At 36.5% G+C, this 19,307-nt stretch overlaps 3 protein-coding genes across 5 annotated transcripts in view; all 3 read right to left on the bottom strand.

Moving 5' to 3' along the window:
- Positions 1-4,143, bottom strand: part of grb7 (growth factor receptor bound protein 7) — a 10,514-nt gene extending 6,371 nt beyond the window's left edge. For both annotated transcript variants that reach the window (XM_043226308.1, XM_043226309.1), the window contains exons 1-3: positions 3,988-4,143; positions 1,754-1,892; positions 1-133 (exon numbers count right to left, since the gene is read on the bottom strand). The exon at positions 1-133 is cut by the window's left edge and continues 9 nt beyond it. In XM_043226308.1, coding sequence (XP_043082243.1) covers positions 1-133; positions 1,754-1,890 — 270 coding nt within the window. In that variant the 5' untranslated portion in view covers positions 1,891-1,892; positions 3,988-4,143. The remainder of the gene's footprint in view (positions 134-1,753; positions 1,893-3,987) is intronic.
- A 1,441-nt stretch (positions 4,144-5,584) lies between these two features.
- Positions 5,585-9,327, bottom strand: arf2b (ADP-ribosylation factor 2b). Its single transcript, XM_043226351.1, has 5 exons — positions 9,200-9,327; positions 8,317-8,472; positions 7,988-8,098; positions 7,716-7,840; positions 5,585-6,628 (listed from the first exon to the last, which is right to left on the bottom strand). The coding sequence occupies exons 2-5, from the start codon at positions 8,462-8,464 to the stop codon at positions 6,467-6,469; spliced, it is 546 nt and encodes a 181-aa protein (XP_043082286.1). The 5' UTR covers positions 8,465-8,472; positions 9,200-9,327; the 3' UTR covers positions 5,585-6,466.
- A 279-nt stretch (positions 9,328-9,606) lies between these two features.
- Positions 9,607-19,198, bottom strand: LOC122329739. 2 transcript variants are annotated; one of them, XM_043226283.1, is made up of 15 exons: positions 18,920-19,198; positions 17,343-17,518; positions 16,378-16,447; positions 15,332-16,298; positions 14,301-14,435; positions 14,024-14,153; positions 13,820-13,948; positions 12,792-12,896; positions 12,540-12,703; positions 12,278-12,428; positions 11,495-12,205; positions 10,432-10,523; positions 10,239-10,353; positions 10,067-10,173; positions 9,607-9,999 (listed from the first exon to the last, which is right to left on the bottom strand). In XM_043226283.1, the coding sequence occupies exons 2-15, from the start codon at positions 17,500-17,502 to the stop codon at positions 9,796-9,798; spliced, it is 3,240 nt and encodes a 1,079-aa protein (XP_043082218.1). In that variant the 5' UTR covers positions 17,503-17,518; positions 18,920-19,198; the 3' UTR covers positions 9,607-9,795. The 2 variants fall into 2 exon arrangements, with proteins under 2 accessions (XP_043082218.1, XP_043082219.1); XM_043226284.1 differs by having other exon boundaries at positions 17,343-17,513.
- Between the last annotated feature and the right edge of the window lie 109 nt (positions 19,199-19,307).

The raw sequence follows: 19,307 nt of genomic DNA, 5'->3' as shown, positions 1-19,307 counted from the left end.
GCTGTTGGAGGGGAGATCCCTGCCGCCGAGAGAGCCGGTCAGCACCGGGGAGTGAGTCGGGCTGCAGAGCTCCGGAAACGGATTGGGAATCAGAGGAGCGGATGAAGCTCGAAACTCCCTTTTAGTCGGAATGCTGAAAATCACAAGACAAGGAGGAGAAAGAAGCCGAGACGGTTTCGAACAGGAATGAACATCGGTTCAAATTGATCAAATGAGCCTTTTATAACATGCATTAATAAATAAACCATTACAATAAGTCAACAATTGTGTCAAAGTTTGTAAAATAAAATAAAATAAAATCTTTACATATAAATAACATCATTAAACTCGGATAGGACCAGTTTGAAGCCGTTTACATGCTTATACTATAGCTTAAAATTCAATTAAACAATAATTTATATAGAAAGACAAATTCTTTGTACATGTATACACACAATACTTGGCAATAATTGTGATTCTGATTCTGAATTTAAAAAAATAATAATTATATTTAAAACATTAGGCAATAGTTCAGTTAGTACATTTAAGTATTTATTATAAACATGCCTTCGTGGAGCATTATGGGAGAGCATCTTAAAACAAAACTAAGGCACTGACATGTTTTAAGATCAGTTAGTGAGAGTTTCTTTTTGTTTAGCTGAAACGACTTTTACATTTTTACATTTTAGTCTAGGACTAGGCTTAAACCTCGTCTGTGAAAGCAGGGGTACTTTTTAAAAATATAAACAACATTTTGAAACTCGATTTGCAACTGTCTAAAGCTGTTTATACAATATGCATTATTTTAATCTATGGTTTAATAGATGTTTTTAAAATATTATTAACGCCTATTGCTTTTGCATTAAAATAAAATAAAACTAAATAAAAAGAATAATTTTTTTTTAATTAAATAAAATCATGTATATAAAATATATATAAAAGAAAAAATTATATATATATATATAACAAAATAGTTTAAAGCTGTTTATGCATTTACATTTACATTTAGTCATTTAGCAGACGCTTTATTTATTTAGTATATGCACTATTGCTATAGTCATAATAAAATATACTGTTTAATGAAATAAAAATATGTTTGTATATAAATTTTAAAAAGCTGTTTATACACTATTGCTACAGTTACAAAATAACAAATGTAAAAAAATCTTGAAATAAAATTATTATATATATATATATATATATATATATATATATATATATATATAAAATTAGTACTATATATATACTGTATATATATATATATATATATATATACTGTATATACATATATATATATATATATATATATATATATATATATATATATATATATATACATATATATATATACATATATATACATATATATATACATATATATATATATATATATATATACATACATATATATATATATATATACATATATATATATACATATATATATACATACATATATATACATATATATATATACATACATATATATACATATATATATATATATATATATATATATATATATATATATATAGCACTAATAGCACTTAAACATATAAACACATATAAACACAACTACACAACTACAAAAACCAAATCAGAACTGCTATTAATACACTATTGCTATAATTACAAAGTAAAACTAAAATATTTCACGAAATAAAACTTTAATTTATGCCCCAGAATTATAGCATTGCTATCTTTTTTTTTTGTATTGAACTCTAGTTTCAACCCCAGTCAAATAACAGAACAAGCACCAAGAGGCAGGAGATACCTGTGAGCGGTCCTGCCGGTGAGAGGGATGGATCGAGGAGAGGACGTCTGAAGGGAAGCGGAATCTCTTCTGGACACGGTCTCGACCGGCGACCCCCTGAACACTTCCACCTCTGACCTGCAGCCTTTCACCTCCATCACTGCCGAGAGACACGACGCGAATCATTTGTTTGGGGGGTTGGGGCGTTAAAAAACGATTTGACCGCATCCAGGTGCGACTCACGAAGCTATTTTCCTGCGCTCCACGTGTCTCTGTTCAAAAATTGTTTTCCCCCGAGTACGAGCGAAGTCTCCCTTCCCCAAAAAATAGACTTTGCTCAACACGGCAGAACCTGATTTTCAGCCGGGGACAAAAGAAAAAAAACAATGACGCGCGCCAAAGTCGCACCTTTTGTTGTCGCTCTTTTTTTATTCGCTGTCGCTAAAGGAAACGCGACTGTTGACCAGACGCTCGCGTGTCGACGAGAACTCGTGAACCAGGAAGCTGGCGGGGAAACTTCAGCAAACACGAGAAAAGCCGTGCACTAATCGCTCTCGCCGACATTTCCAAAAACGCACAAACCATTAGCTGCCTTTATTTTCTGAAAGCGCGCCTGTCGAATTAAAGAGGTGATGTCGCTCTCGGCAAATAAAGGCTGCGGGCTTTGCCTGCGTCAAATAACAAAGAGGGTAAACCACACAGACCGCATTTTCATGCTCGGAGAGAAAAGGCATCCGTGGGTTGCTCTTAAAGGCGCGAGCCCGGACCGAGCGTGATGACGGTCGTGTTCGGGGAAACGAAAGCGCGAGACGTCGCGCACCTGCCGCTCGCGTTTGTTCCGCTCTGATGTCGTTTCATCACCTCGAGCGGCGTCGTGTAATAATACAGCACGACGAGAACAACAGCCTTTTATCGATCAGAAGTGCATAGGGTGATGCTTAATAAACAGGTGTGGAGTCGAAAGTTACTGAAAGTTACTTTTAGAGCGGTTTTACTCAACTTTTTCTTGGGTTGGTAAGAAATAATTCACCCAGAAATGTTTGCTTACCCACCATGGTCATAATAGGTGTATATGCATTATAGGTGTATATGAATAATAATAGGTGTATATGTATATATTTATTATTATTATTATTTTTAGATTGCCTTTATTAACCCTCTGGAGTAGATTTTATGATGGATGCACTTATGATACATATATACATACATATATATATACATACATACATATATACACATACATATATATATATATACATACATATATACATACACATATATATACATACACATATACATATATATATATATATATATATATATATATATATATATATATATATATATATATATTGGCCTTTAAAAAATAAATTCACTATTATAAAGCTATTATTATAAAGTTATTATATATATATATATATATATATATATATATATATATATATATATATATATATATATATATATATATATATATATATAACTCTGATAGCATTTGTCATTTACACCTAGGACGCTTGAGGGTGAGTAAATCATGCACTAATGTCCATTTCATATTTTAATCTTAAGTCACGCTGGATATTACTATATTACTGAGCACCAAGTCATTAACGTTAAATTAAAAAAAGACCAATTAGCACACATCATCATGTGACAAGACACATCTAAAACTTACCATTAATTACAACGCTCGCGCACGCTATTGTTTTACATTTTTCGTTTCTTCAAAACAACACTGAAAGCATGTAATCTTTCTTTTTATAAGTTTTAACAAAGCGAATGTTAGATTTATTCCAATGTTGCTAACTAAAAAGTACTGCTGTCAAATAAGTATTAATCACATCCAGAATTTTTTTTTTTTTTACATATGTGTACTTTGTATTATATATATATATATATATATATATATATATATATATATATATATATATATATATATATATATATATATGATGCGATTAATCGTTTGACAGCACTAGTAAAAAGTCAACTAATCACTAATTGAAACGACTGAATTGATCTGAATTATCCTTATCATTCAATGCTATGGCATATTAAAGTTGTAAGAGTCCTTTCTTTGACGATTACTTCAGCATTTGCGTTGTTGCGTTGTCAAACTCATGAAACAAAACATAAAAACACATTCCTTGACACTAAGTTTCTGTAAAAGCCTGCGCTGAAGAACGCAGAACCAGAGCTGAGTTAAAGTCACGCCGTTTAAAATATAGTATACTATAATATAGTATATAACTCACCCGCATGTAAACGGCCCGCTCGCTGTTGCTGTCTGGTATCGATGTATGGCGACACAGGCTGAAGTTTGAGCGTTTGCGGAGTGTTTCATCCAGTCCGGCCGGCATGAGTAACATCCTCTGTACCTCAGCCGAGTTTCGTCTGAAACACCTCGCGAGTGGGCGGAGCTTGTGAACGCGCAGGTGCTGCTGAACGCAGGCCGGTCTTTCTACAGCAGCCCATGAGCTTCTACTCGTACGTAACTCACACGTTCGAGCGCCTTTAAATTTAAAGGGACAGGCAACCCTTAAATGATCATTGTGTCGTCATTCCCTCGCCCTCATCTCGTTCTAATGTTGTTTTGAACTCTATTGACCCTTGCACGGACAAAAACAAATATTCTTCATACCACATTTATATTTATTTTTGGGGAGAACTGTCGCTTTAAGTTGTCTATTATAAAAAAAAGATACGTCAAAAAATTATATTTAAGCACGTCTGTTGCCAGCTTGAGTTAAAGCAAAACATCTGTAACGTGGGGCTGCAAAATGTGACTTCACAAAACAAAACAGTCCGATAACACACCTTGCCCCACATTAGAGGTAAATGTGTCATAGGGAAGTTCAATGAATGAGCAATAACTAGTGGTATTTCCTGTTCATTATTTTGACAAACCAACTTGTAAACGCTGCAAAACAACTGTCCAGATTTCAGATCACCTTCAGCGATTCAGCCACAGCTGCAATTTTGAGAAAGTGTCACCCATAATTTGTAATCAAATTTTTTTTTACAAAAAATATAAAGAAAAATGACCCAAAAAAAAAGATATTTTCTTCAATCAATCAGAAGTGCATGCAAACTTAAATAAGGTCATATCTGTGATGCTTAATAAACAGGTGTTGAGTCGAAAGTTACTGAAACAAACACCGCTGGGTCTTTTAGAGCAGTTTTACTCAACTTTTCCTTGGGTTGGTAAGAAATAATTCACCCAGAAATCTAAATTGCCCCACGGTTTACTTACTCACCATGGTAATAGGTAATAATAATAATAGTGTACTATACAATAATAATAGGTGTCATAATAGGTGTATATGAATTATCCTTTCAGATGAATACAGTCAGAGTTATATGCACATATAAAGTCTGGGCTTTTCTTAGCTTTATAATGGTGAATGGAGTTTTAAATGTGTATTTATTTTTTTTAGATTGCCTTTATTAACCCTCCGGAGTAGATTATGATGGATGCACTTTTTTGGGCTTTAAAATCTCTGATTACATCTGTAACCTTTGATTACAGCAATAAATTATATTGTTTAAATTGCAGAACATATTACACAACATTACACTATTTTTAGTGTATTATTTCATTCTTGGTGAGTAGAAGATCATTTTTCCATTTGCAGCCCAAACATTATTTACAGAATAAAACTTTAAGTCCTTAATGTAAACATATGAACCAAAACTTCCTAAAGCTAGTTATTTATTTCAATCCACAATATCGAAAGTCTAAAAAAAAATCTATTTTAGTTCTGGAGTTGATTAATCTCAATTATTTAGCAATCTCCGCATTTTTTACAACCCACAAGGCTCTCCGGGATTCAGGAAACGAACAAGGAAACGTGTAATATATGATGTTTTTAATTCAAATCAAATCCAACAATTTGGTGGTCGGGGGAATGTTCAGCAGTCTGTGATTGTGCTTGGGGTCTGTGTGGCGGCTGGAAACAGGTAGTGTACAGCAGGAAACCAGAGATCTGCCCACGACTCCACTACCCACATTCGGACGCGAATTAAAACATGGAGCTGAAGAGCCGAAAATAAAACTGGCGCCTGATTTTCAAATGACTAAAAAGAACAATCAAGGATAGCGATGCTTTGGTGGGGGGGGGGAATCTGAGCGAATCGATCCTGACCTGATACAGGTTACGACACAGTTTTACCTAAAGATACAGGGCAGGTTTTTAATCTCGATTTAAAACGCTGTATGGAAAGCGTACGGGTTGTATATTCAGCAGGCCTGTAATGCTAAGTTATTGCAGGTTCGTTACGACAACCTCGGTTCTTTCTTCGCCATGTGAAAACCAAGCGTGGTGCAGTACGGAGCAAAAAAAAAAAAACTAAACAAAACGATGAGTCGTATTACGGTTCGCGAGGTGGAATGATAAGAGGAGATGTGTGTGTGTATAAAAGGCACGCCAGGGTCATTCCCAAACCAAGCAAACAGACAGAGAAGCCTTCATACACGCACGAACACACAGAAACGATACATTCTTGCTAACGTGCATAATAAAGATGAACTATGCACACACAAACAAACACAGTCTGAATCAGCAATGCCCAAACCTAAACGAAAGAGGGGAAACGTGGGATACCGGGTTCAGTCAAAGTCTGGGTCAGTACTGTAGCTGCGTGTGTGTCTCGCTCTCAGACGCACGCTCACGTCACACGCACCCACCCATTCGCACGACAACACGCACACAGATTTGGAGGCGGCAGACGAGCTCATTTCTGATTTTTTAGCTGATTGGAGAGCCAGTCCAGCCCCTCGTAGAGCCCGTCTCCGCTGGTGGCGCAGGTGGCCTGGATGTACCAGTTACGATGACGGAGGGCGTGAAGGCCCAGTTTGTCTGTGATCTCAGCTGCGTTCATGGCATTGGGAAGGTCCTGTGATGAACGAGAGACAAATCGAATAGTAGAGACAACGTGCATCAATCGCATAAAATGGCTGTGAAGTGAAATTGAAGTTTAAAAAAAATTGTTTGTTGTTGTTATGACTGTGAAAAGCGCACCCATATTTTACATTGAATATCACTTTTAACCTCAGAAACCCAAGTATTAGCAGTTAATTAGGTCTATGTATTTTTTTTAAGAATGTTGGGAAGCCATTATGCTTAGGGTTGCAATATCTTTTGATATATTAAGTTATGAATCGAACAATTCAATATACAAATATATTTTGAAAATGCACTACAAACAAGTAAAGCTACAGCAGTGAAAAGCTGAGAACTATCACTTTAAATATTGTAATAAACAGTCATATCAAAGCATTTTCTTTAAAATAATATGCATGTGTACTGTGTATATTTAATACACATTCATGTACATATACAAGAGAAATTTGTTGTTTATATTCTACATCAATAATCACATTTTTATATTTATTATTATAGATTAATATTTTCTAAATATATGTTTTGTGCGCATTTATCTATACAAAATACATATACACGGTACACATACATATATAATGTATACAATAACTTATTGAGCGTGATTAATCACAATTAACAACATTTTATACACACACTTTTGTGCATGTTTAAAATTTCCAGGCATTTAAGATTTTCCCCATCTCAAGACACAGAGAAAAAAAGGGCACAATTACTTTGTAAATATATAAACTCACTCCAAAGGTGCTAGGGATATTGTCAGATGGCTGACCTCAGCATGATAATACGAACACCGAAGACAGTCAGGTATTATTTTATTTATGCAATTTAGCAGCTCTGGATCTCCTAGGGCGTTTAATGTAGTCTGATTCATATTTTCTTTGTTTTTTTTAAGACGAGAATGGCATGCAACCTATTAATGCTGACATCTAAACCAATTTTTGATTTGATTTGATTGCACACACTGCTTTTAATGCAAGCAAGAAGTTGGCATGGAAAACATTTCCATCTCCATTTTAAAGTCTTTTAATCTCAGTTACTTTTATTACTTGCATTTAAAACCTCAAATGAGTCACTCTCACCTGTTTGTTTGCAAAAACGAGAAGGACAGCGTCACGCAACTCATCTTCCGCCAACATCCTCGTCAACTCCTCTCTGGCTTCATTAACTCGTTCCCTGTCATTACTATCCACGACGAAGATCAGACCTGCCACCAGGAACATCAGGAAAATCGTTAAAACAACAACCACCGAACATGACTTTGTTACAGTACTTCTATAAAATTCTCAGGCAAATTTCTACGTATGGGTTTGCGCCGCAAAACATTCATCCCGATTGCTTTTGGCTCTCATACCTTGAGTGTTCTGGAAGTAGTGCCTCCAAAGAGGTCTGATTTTGTCTTGGCCACCAACATCCCAAACTGTGAAACTGATATTCTTATACTCTACCGTCTCTACATTAAAACCTGCAGCACACAAAGACACAACAGGTGAAAATAGCTCGAAAAGCTTAGGCATTAGAGACACAAATTCAACACACACACGGCAAAGACTGAACAAAAGTCTTTTGTGCAACGTGAAGGTCAAACCGTGAGATAGACACATTGACATAAGGTGTTTGAATGTGTTTTTAAGATAGCATGCACTGACAAAAACAAATAACAGGTGACGTCTTCGGCCGTACCGATAGTGGGAATGGTGGTAACTATTTCTCCCAGCTTGAGTTTGTACAGGATGGTGGTTTTACCGGCGGCATCGAGACCGACCATGAGAATTCTCATCTCCTTCTTCCCGAACAAACCCTTAAACAGGTTCGCAAAGACATTCCCCATGCTTTACACTGCAAAAATAAGAGTTAAGCAAATATTAGAAATTATCACCCTGCTGCGTCTTTAAATATACAAAGCCATGCATTTTCATAAAGGTTCACAGGAAGAATACAATGGTCTGATATTATGACAGATACAACCTTTTTAGTTTTTTTAAAATAAATCAAAGTACACAAAGGCAAACACCATTTTCTAAAACTGGGATAGAGACTTACTAATGTAACGCAATTTAAATGACTGTTTATTATAAAATATAAGGCACATTTAGTGTTTTTTGTAAATAAAATGTATTAATAAAATCTATTAAAATCAGATTGGCAGGACATTCGCATTTAATCCAAAGTTCAATTAAATTACTACACGATATAAATGTAAGATTAACGTTAATTTAATCATTTTCAAAATACATTTTAATTGCCATATACTTATCAAAATAGCTAGCTTTCTCTACACCATTGAGCATGAACAACTGACTAAGATGCTTTACAGACACTTTAAGTACTAAAACATGTTATTTGAGAAACATAAGGCTGTGTTTTTTCCTACAATATACAGATTTTATGAATCAATCATCTTTAGCAAATTAGCCGAGTAGCTACATACAAGATAAGAGCAGCCAGCTGGCATTTCAAATGACGGATTTTGACATTTGAAAACGGCTTAATAAATGACAAACGACTTCAAGGTAACCGCCAACAAGTGAGAATGTGTATCATGAAGACAGGGAAATAAAATCACCTCTAAACAGGGACTTCTCGAGCTTTCTGTCTCCACTGCTTTAGCGCACCGCTGTCACTGCAAAATGGCGTATATTGCAACTCAACGCACCGGCTTCACGAGGCCCCTCCCATCATAAACAACGGACCAATCGAAATATCAGAACAATATATAATCCCGCCTTCTAAGAGTGAGGTCCAATCAGAAGGATCGATGGATCCGGTTGAATTTGGGAAATGAGGAAGTAGCAACTTCCGATTTATTGTAGTGACTGTACACGCCTTAGTGTACGTTGTACAGCTTTGAAATAGCGTTTGTTTTCATGCATGAAATATATTTCTGTATTTTATATAAAAGTATTTATACTATGTATAGCACTGAAGTTAAAAAGTGTTGTCTTTTCTAGCAAAGCTATCAACACAACAAATTTACAATGTAGGTGCAATGTACATTTGCATCCAAATTATTGTACAGTTCAAAATATCATGATTAAGCTTAGTAAACTGAGAGAATTTAACGTCAGTTAGACTCAAGTTACTTCACATTCACACGCACAAAAATAACAATAATGGAATGAGATGTATAAAGCTCAGTTCTGTTTGTAATGGTCACTTTTGCTAGAGTGCCACTGTTGAGCAGGTATCTGAATGTTCGTCATATTCTTGCAGCTCCAGTTTTCCGTCTCGGACCCTCCAATCCCAATTGGGACTGCCGTCGGGAGCAGGAAGGCACTGCAACCACATGCCTGACTCGCACACTTCTGTGTCCGGAGACACCAGACGGCCGTCTAGGGTGGCCAAACTGAAGGTCCTCAGAGATATCTGTGAAGAAGAAGTGAATGCATTTTAGCGCGCTGCCATCAGCTATCGTTATAATGTATAATCTCACCTGTTCACTGATTCCCACAGCAACGTGTCCGATTTTCACCTGCGGCCTCTCTCTGATCTTTAAACTCTCTCCGCTTACGTCTTCCACCCATATATCCACGCCAAGACCTGCGCAGATGCACAGATCAATACTCAAAAACACATACGGGATGAACTGAAGTGATGAAATTTACCTTCAAAGTAGCAAGAAGGCGTCTGATCGGTTGACACTGACCAATCTACATTAAAGCTTTGACCGTCTGCGGTGCTGCAAGAGGAAAAGACCCCCGAGCTTAAATCATCAGAGTCCTTTAAAATAAGAGCATTGGGTTAATTTGATGTTCTGGCAAAATAACCTTCGTTAATCTCACGATTCTGTAGGTTTACCTCATCACTAAGGTCTTGCTCAGAGTCACAGCCGATGGTGCAGGTAAAAGGTTGCTGTCCATGAGAATCAGGTAAACTTGTGCCTTTTTGTTCTGTGGAGGAAAAAAAAAAAGCATAAAAAGTGTTTGACATTCTTAAAACTCTGTATCGGAACATTAGATCTACATTTGCTGTTTGATGCATTTCCTAAAATGTTTGCGACACAGTATGCTGCAAATGTGTATGTAAATCACAAGCAAAATAGAGGGAAATTAAGAACCTATACAAGCATAGGTTTGCTACGAAACCTTGCTACGTTTCTGTGCATTGATCGCGGTAATATCCTTGCTGTCTATGGAGGGTCAGAATGCTCTCAGATATCTTTAAAAAGATTTTTTTCTTATGATCTTATGAGTAGGGTACTTAATTTCCAGGGATTATCATCAACTTTACTGCACAGATACCATTAAAACTGAACTGAGCTGGACAATGATGTCTCTCAATTCAATAATGAAATGCCTTTAACTGAAAATTTTGTGTTTAATCATTATACATTAATGACCCTCTATTCTACTATTTAATACTGTTTGGTGCTTTGACGCAGTCTGTATTGTTAAAAGCGCTATATAAATACAGATTTATAAAGATACAGAATTAAAATTTTTGGGGCGAACCCTTTAAAAACCCTTTAAAAAAAATAAAGGTTCCAAAAGCTTTGCAGAGATGCCATAGAAGAACCATTTTGGTTCCCTAAGGAACCTTTCAGTGAAACATTCTTAAAATGAACTTTTTTCTACTATATAAAAATAATCATTTTGTCTAGTTGAAAGTATCATGAATGTTAAAGGTTCTTCATGGAACCATAGATGCCAATAAAGACCCTTTATTTTTAAGAGTGTAGTGCATAAGTCTTATAGACTGCTGCTTTTACATATTCACTTTGTATGGACTTACATTGTATGAAAAAGAAAAGCAGCATTCTGTTAGCCCTTTTTTAGTGCATAGAAGACAGCAGTCAAAGACGAAATGGACAGATGTTTCGTTTGAAGCAAATCAATCTCACACACAACTAACAGCAACCCACCACTCTCTCTCAGCATGACCGACTCTTCTTCAGACTCCGAATAGCTGTCTTCGCTCTGCAGTTGAGCCTCTTTCGGTCGATAAAGTGTCTGGAGCTGTAGAAACGGTTCCCACTCCTGCTCCCAATCGCTGCCGAGCTCTCTGAGACTCTCCAGATCGCTCTCCACCTCCTCATCATCCACAACGCTTCGGGTCTCTCCGTCCCAGCTCTCCGATTCCTCTAAAAGACTTCTGTCATATTCACCGCATCCCCCAAACACAACTCTTTTTTCGGCGAAATAATCAGTTTTGCTAGTTTGATGTGCCGCGTTGACATTTTCATCGATCTGCGATGTGTCTTCATCAGAGTCGAGCTCCCTGTCATCTTCTGAGAAGTTTTGTTCCTCGTTATTTTCCTCCTCACCCCAGTATCTGTCCATCCAGCTCCTCATTTTGTCTCTTCTCAGTCTGTTCATATCTGCATCTTCATCCCACTCATCTTCCTCCGTCGCGGAGTCAGAATCATCCTCGTTTGCAGCCGTCTGTCTCCACGTGCTCACCCAGTGGATCGTGGGTGCCGAGAGGTCTTCTGGGAAGCCAGGAGGACTTGTTTTCACTGGAGTTTCTGGGATGGATGGGACAGGCGTCTCACGCAAGTTCACATTCAGACAGCCCTCGAATGCAGATGCTGAATGCTGTCTAGCTGATTCTTCAGGACCAGAGTGCCCACATACTAAAAATAAAGAATTTGGGGTCAGTAAGATTTCCTAATGGATATTTACGTAAAAAAAAACCCAGCTTGCACCTGTTCTGAGTGCTTTCACAGTCTTCAGCAGCAGTTCTGAAGCCGAATGTCTTTCTCTCGGCTCCTTAACCAGTCCCCCTTTGATGACATCACAGGTCAGCGGGTCACAGTCGGGAGGAATCTCCCACAAAGGTGGCGGTTCACTCACAATCTGACAGAACGCATTTCATACGGTCAAAAGCAGTCCTATTTCTCAAACAGTAATGAGGAGGTGCGGTAAAGGTCTGATGGTGTACCTACACAGACTGCATGCTCACTTCACCTTCAGATAGAGAGGATGAGGGTAGTATCGCGTCCAGGGCTGGTGTCCGTTGAGCATGTGCAGGAACATACAGCAGCTGCTCCAGACGTCCGCTTTAGCAGAGCGAGGATCACCCCTCGCCACCTCCGGAGGCATGTGAGACTCCGTGCCACGCAGAATGCTCCCTGCACACACCACACGCACCATACATCACGCTTCACGTAGACACGCATGCTGGGGTGTGTGTGTGTGTGTGTGTGTGTGGGTGGTCACCTCTGAAGGTTCTGGTGCTGTATCCACCCTGATTGAGAGTCTCAGAGAGTCCAAAATCGCAGAGGAAACACTGTCTGCCATCCTCAGACAGCAACACGTTGTCAACTGCACACATGAAATCAGTGTATTTTTGGGATGAAATTCATAATAATGGCGTTTCTTGAAAACACACACACATTATGTATGCGGCATGTGTATATTGCGGTAGTTTGGACATCGATGTTTTTGCTTTTGATTGAATTTAATTGAGCTTAATTAAATTTTTAATGTTGTGAAATTGGGTTTGATCAGGACTGTTGCTTTTTGTTAAAACTGGCCTAATTGTTAGAATCGTTTAAAAAAGATGTATTTCTGGTCAATAATAGTCACGTTAAATATATTTTGCTAACAGCTCATTCAAATATGAAATATTTTCATTTACATTTATAATCTTGCAATATACTTTGAGTAAATTACATTTTTATATACGTTTAAGACAATATAAAAATTTGGATATACATAAAAAATAAAACAATACATAAACATAACAATATATTGCTAAATAAAGAATAACAATATATTGCTAATATAATAAAATTATATTTATGAATGTTTTGAATATATAAATATATAAAATTAATTTCTATAGACATTTTGATAAATTTAGTTATATTTTATCATGTATATTTTTGAGCTGTGTTTTTGGGCTAAATGTACCAAAAATGTCTATAGAAATTAATTTTATATATTTATACATTACAAATATTCGTAAACATGCTTATATTATATTAGCAATATATTGTTAATATTTTGTAATTATATTTTTGTAGTTTAAAATATATATAAAAATACCCAAAAGTATTTTTTCAGTATGGGTTGTCAAAATTAAAAATGTAAAACCAAAACTTTATGATGTAAATCTTTGAAGAAAGCATTTCATGGCAAAGGTAGAGCACCAAACTTCTTGAACACATATGTATGTATTGTTCGGTCAAAAACAGTGATTTTTGTCTGTAATGTAAATCCATGACCAAGGCCGTGGCGCTGACCTTTGACATCCAGGTGTACGACGCGTCTGCTGTGCAGGTGCTGGAGAGCCTGAAGAACCTGAGAATGATAATACAGAGCCAGCTCTTCAGACAGACGACCCTTCACTCTCAGCAGCTGAGCTAAAGAACCTGGAAAGAGACAATTCATTGGTTCAAATATGACTTGACTCGCTTTTAGAGGCCTCCATTGGTAGAAGCAATCACCTCTTTTCAAGTCCATGAAGAGAATCACATTGGGTCCTTCTCTCACGGCCCCAAACAGCTGGAGGACACGAGGAGACTCCATCCTGCTCCACGTTTCCACTTCCTCCCACCTAAAACTACAAAGGGGAATCTTCACAAGAGAGCAATGCATCGGATCAGTTAGGAAATAATCAAGAGTCACAGGTTTTCTTTCAACTTTGCATGCTAGAACACGCAGAGGTATGCATGCAGAGATATTTGGGCTTTTTAATTAATTGGATAAGAAATGCATATTCACCTTTTTGGCGGCGCAAGTAAATCCTGTTTGTTTGTCCCGAATGCTGAAGACGTCTCCATATGAGCCGTTTTGAATGTGACGGAGAAATGAATATTCATGACCCTCTCGATATTCTGAGTTCTTCACCTGCAGGAACTAAGAAATGATATTCAGCATGAAAACCGCAGTAAAATATGAGTTTGTTGGAAACATATTCGTAAAATAGATCAGTTTAGTTGCCTAAGAGTTACCAAATATTTGGATAAAAAAAAAAAAAAATATATATATATATATATATATATATATATATATATATATATATATATATATATATATATATATGTATCTGTCAAAAATATATTTTAAATATATAAATATATACTGTATATATATATATATATATATATGTGTGTGTGCATGTAAAAATGCTTTAAAAATATATATATTTGGAGTATATTAGCACTATACTAATATGTTTTGAATAGTTTGAAATAAATATGCTTAAAAATATATGTTTTTCTTTATCTAAATTGTCTAAATTAAAAATAAAACATTGAAAATCTATCATCTTAATGTAGTAAATTTATACATAAATACATATAAATATACATATAATAGATATACATATATTAGGCAATACCTTATTATTTTGCCCACTTTATGTAAATGTGTACATTTATATTTGTTCTGTCAAATGATTAATCGTGATTAGTCATATCCAAACTAAAAGCTTTTATTTGCATAATATATGTGTGTGTGCTGTATATATTTTTTATGTACATATAAAGACACACACTTATAGCATATATTTTAAAAAAATTCACATGTATATATTTAAATTCATGTGAATTATATGATGCATAATATTTTTTAACATTGATTAATTTAAGACTTTTCTTGAACATATACATGCATGTGTGGGTATTTATATACACTACATCAATATACAGAGCACACACGCATATATTACATTAACAAAAGCTTTTATTGTTCAATGTGATTAATCGCGAGATTGTCAGTCTGTATTAATAACGACTGCAATAATCACACACCTGTTTAGGGTGGAACAGAAACCCCTCGTTTACATTCATTTTCTCCGTGTCTTTCTCCCGCGTCACTTCTTTAATCATTTCACAGAAAAGTTCAGAGAAATGCCGGCGGTCCATTTGAGTCACGCCACCCCACGGTTCACCTGCGTCCCGTCCGGAGCAAAAACACTCCGAAAGGCTCTCTGTGCCTCGGCAGACGTCTTCAGCGACATCCCAGCAGTCGATTCCCGGCAGAAGGGCTTCAAGCCATCCGTCCGGACGTTTTCTATCACCGGGGGCCTCTGAATCCGGGTCTGTGGTACCGTACGAGTCACGCTCGGCCGACGTCTCAGAAGCCTGCTCTCTTTCTCTCCTTTCCCAGTCTGTATAAATACAAGCCAAGCCAAAGTCATCCAGTAAAGACGAGTTTAATCTGGACCCCGCAGTAGCCGCTGTGCTCCAAGCAGACATGTATAAGTCTTCAGATTCTTCCTCAAAGCTGTTCCAGACAGATTCAGGGGCTCGTTCGGTTTGGACAAGGGGGTTGTGGGTGCTGCAGTCTCCTGGAGCAGTGCAGCAGGACGAGTCGCATCCTTTGATGCTTTCAGCGTAAATATACGCCAACTCAGAGTCCAGGTTTGGTCCCACGACATCGGAAATCAAACTGCGAGACTCAAAGGTCGAGGGGAAGTCGACTTCCAGCTTGTGAAGGCAGAGGCGGGAAACGCCGGCGTCTTGAGGACGGTATAAGACATCTTGAGAGATCTGCTGAGGCTGGGATAATCGCTCTGGAGTCGAGGAGGACACGTCTTGATCTTTGGAGCATCTTGAGGAGCTGCTGGTCTCCCGGTCTGAAACGACTCTTCTCATTCTTGCTCTGTCTTTTCTACACGTCTCTCTCGTTTTCCTTGTGGCTTTAATCTCTGCTCGGTGTCTCCTGTGACGTTTTCTGAAGCAGCAAGCTTCACTCTTCACTCTTTCCTCGTCTGACCTATGAATTAAGACGGTAAACAGAGCAGTGGATCAGTGAATTCATAAATACGTATGTAGAAAAAGAACACTGTGCAAACCTGCTGCTGATGCATGACTGGAGGTCGCTGTCTTCTTCACTTGTAAAGCCAGACGTTTGATAATCCACGCCTCAAAATACATGTAAAACATAGCATAAAACATAAATATGAACACATATACAAAGTCTACAAGCTGCAATGTCTTCTCTATGTATATTTAAAAAAACTAAAACGTGAAAATAAAACTATTTAAAAAAATCCTTAATTGAAAAAAAAAAAAAAAAAAAAAATTACTAATGCTTTTGTTATATATAAGAAGTTGATGTTTTAAATTTATATTTAAAAAAAGGTTTAGGTTTTTTAAATGTTTTTAAATAATAATAGCAATAACGAAATTGGCAAAATCACTTAACAAAATGATGCAAACTAACTAAAAATAAAATTGACCTGAAAACGATCATTTGAAATTAAATGTGTAAATATAAGCTATTGTTTTTAGTCAATATTTTTTTTCACCGCCAAAATTAGAAATAAAAATAAAATAAAGGAAAAATAGAGTACAATGATAAAGGCATATAATAAAATAAAAAAATGTTTAAATAAACTAATAAACTAGTTATTTTGTGTCTATAAATACGTTTTTGAAGAATTAAAATTATTTAAAACTAAACAGAAATATTAAAAAAATCAAATAAAAATAACAAAATCACTAAAATGTTATCTGTTATAAACTAAAAATGATAATAGAAATATTAGAAAATATACTAAAAAACAGCACAGATATTTTTAAAGGACAGCATAATAGTTTATATACGTTTAAAAGATTTGCAATCCCACAAAATCCCCTTGCTGATCTGAAGAACCTATAATGTAACATCAAGAACTTTTTTAATCTCCATAAAAACCCACAGCCAACTAATTGATCCCTGGGAGAAAGTTCCCACCAAGAAGCGCCGAAGAGCCTTCATCTGAAGCGACTGACACCCCTGAACTCATTAACCTCTAAAGCGTCTGTCCTCGCTCACCCCGCGCCACGATGCCTTCTGCAGCCGCCGCCTGAGGTTCCTCCGAAGCCCTTGGCCGGAGACCAGGCTCCTCTCCGCACTCCGGGGTCCCTTCATCCAGATAATCCAGCGTGGACACCTCAGTAAGCCTGCCGGAGTCGGTCATGGTCGGGATGGCCATTCCTCTGCCCCCTCGACTCAAAACATCAACGGAAGAGCAGCTCAGTGAGAGAACCGGGGCAGATACCTAGCTTTTTAGGCACGGGGGAAACCTGAAGCCATGCTTTTGCTCACACTTCCTGATGCACACACACACACACACACACTGTTGATTGGAGAGCAGTTGCTGAGGTGTATTAATAGCAGTGACATTTTGGCTCGTTTGAGGCGGCATGTCTCCCGCTTCCCTTCAGCTGTCCCTCTCGCTCCCTTTCACACTTTCCCACACCGGATCGTTTAGCAGAGGCCAACATTCTTGCCATTTTTGTCGGTCTCTTTGCCTTCTCCATCTTGAATTTTGACTTCCAGTGAATGTTTGCAATAGTTAAACATTAGTTCTATACCTCAATAAAATCACACACGTCCTCATTCACGTACAGTGAACACACTCGGGATAGTTATGCAACACGTTTGGGGTCAGGAAGATATTATTTAGTTCACTAGTTTATATCATTTTATTCTATATTTAGATTTTTTATGCACAAGAAATTCATGTTATTTCAGTGATATTTCAGAATTATTTAACTAAATTTTATAACTACAACTTAAATAGAAATAATGTAGCTAAATAAGTTTTTAAAAATATGTTAATACTAAAATATAAATGACAACATAACTACTTAAACTCAAATATCAGTATGTTGAATTTAAGAAAAAAACTGAAGAAACTTATATTAAAATGTGTGTGTGTGTATATATATATATATATATATATAAAATAAAAATGCACATATTTACTAAAATTAAAAACTAAAATGACAGTATTCTGAATTTATGTAAAAAATATATATATATATATATATATATATATATATATATATATATATATATATATATATATATATATATATATAAAAAAATTATATTATGTTGGTAATATCAAATAACACTGAAAACGTTTTTTTTATTTTAGCAGGGGTACATTAAATGTATCAAAAGTGACAGTAAGGACATTTATAATGCTACAAAAGATTTCCATTTCAAATAAATTGTGCTGTCTTAAACTTTACATTCATCAGAAAGAATCCTTTCCCACAAAAATATGAAGGATCATGTGACCCTGATGCTGAAAAACCAGCTTTGCATCACAAGAATAAAATGCATTTTAAAAGATAAATCAAACAGAAAGCAGACATTTTAAACTATAATAAAATTTCACAGTATTAAAGCTTTGACTGTGTTTTTTTCCAATCATATAAACACAGCCCCGGTGAGCGTAAGGAACTGATCAGCCTCAAACTTTTGAATGGTAGTAGAACCCCGCACATGCGTTTGGATTTAGTTGCTACCTATTTTTGGCTTTAGTTCAGCTTAAAGCAGTGTCCTGAAGTGGTTCCGGTCAGGTGTTGTGCAAGTCGTGACACAAAATGTCAACATACCACAAGAAACAGCCAGGACAGGCTTCCGGAAATCGGCAAACTTTCTCCAAACGCGGTCTTGTTTTCTTCCTGGAGTCAGACGCGCTCGGCCGATGTGGATATTTTAAGCTCTGCGTGGTTTGAGCTGAACGGTGACCGTGTCTGAGTGAGACTCAAACACACGCAGAAGATGAGCGCTGAAACACGACTCCATCTGGAATATCTGTGTCGGCCTCTCCGATTGGTCGAACGCATGCACACCATTTGCTAAAAACAAAAGACAAAACTAAACTTTCCCATATTTCTTTCCCATTTTTATTCTCTTAGCATTTATTAGATTTAGAGGATACTCTTCCTCCAATAGTTCGGTGGCAGAGATGGATCGGCCGATCTGCTCCATGGAAACCAG

This window comes from Puntigrus tetrazona, chromosome 24, assembly GCF_018831695.1.
Source record: "Puntigrus tetrazona isolate hp1 chromosome 24, ASM1883169v1, whole genome shotgun sequence".
In the NCBI taxonomy this organism is placed as follows: Eukaryota; Metazoa; Chordata; class Actinopteri; order Cypriniformes; family Cyprinidae; genus Puntigrus; species Puntigrus tetrazona.
This window is presented reverse-complemented; position numbering and strand designations above follow the sequence as displayed.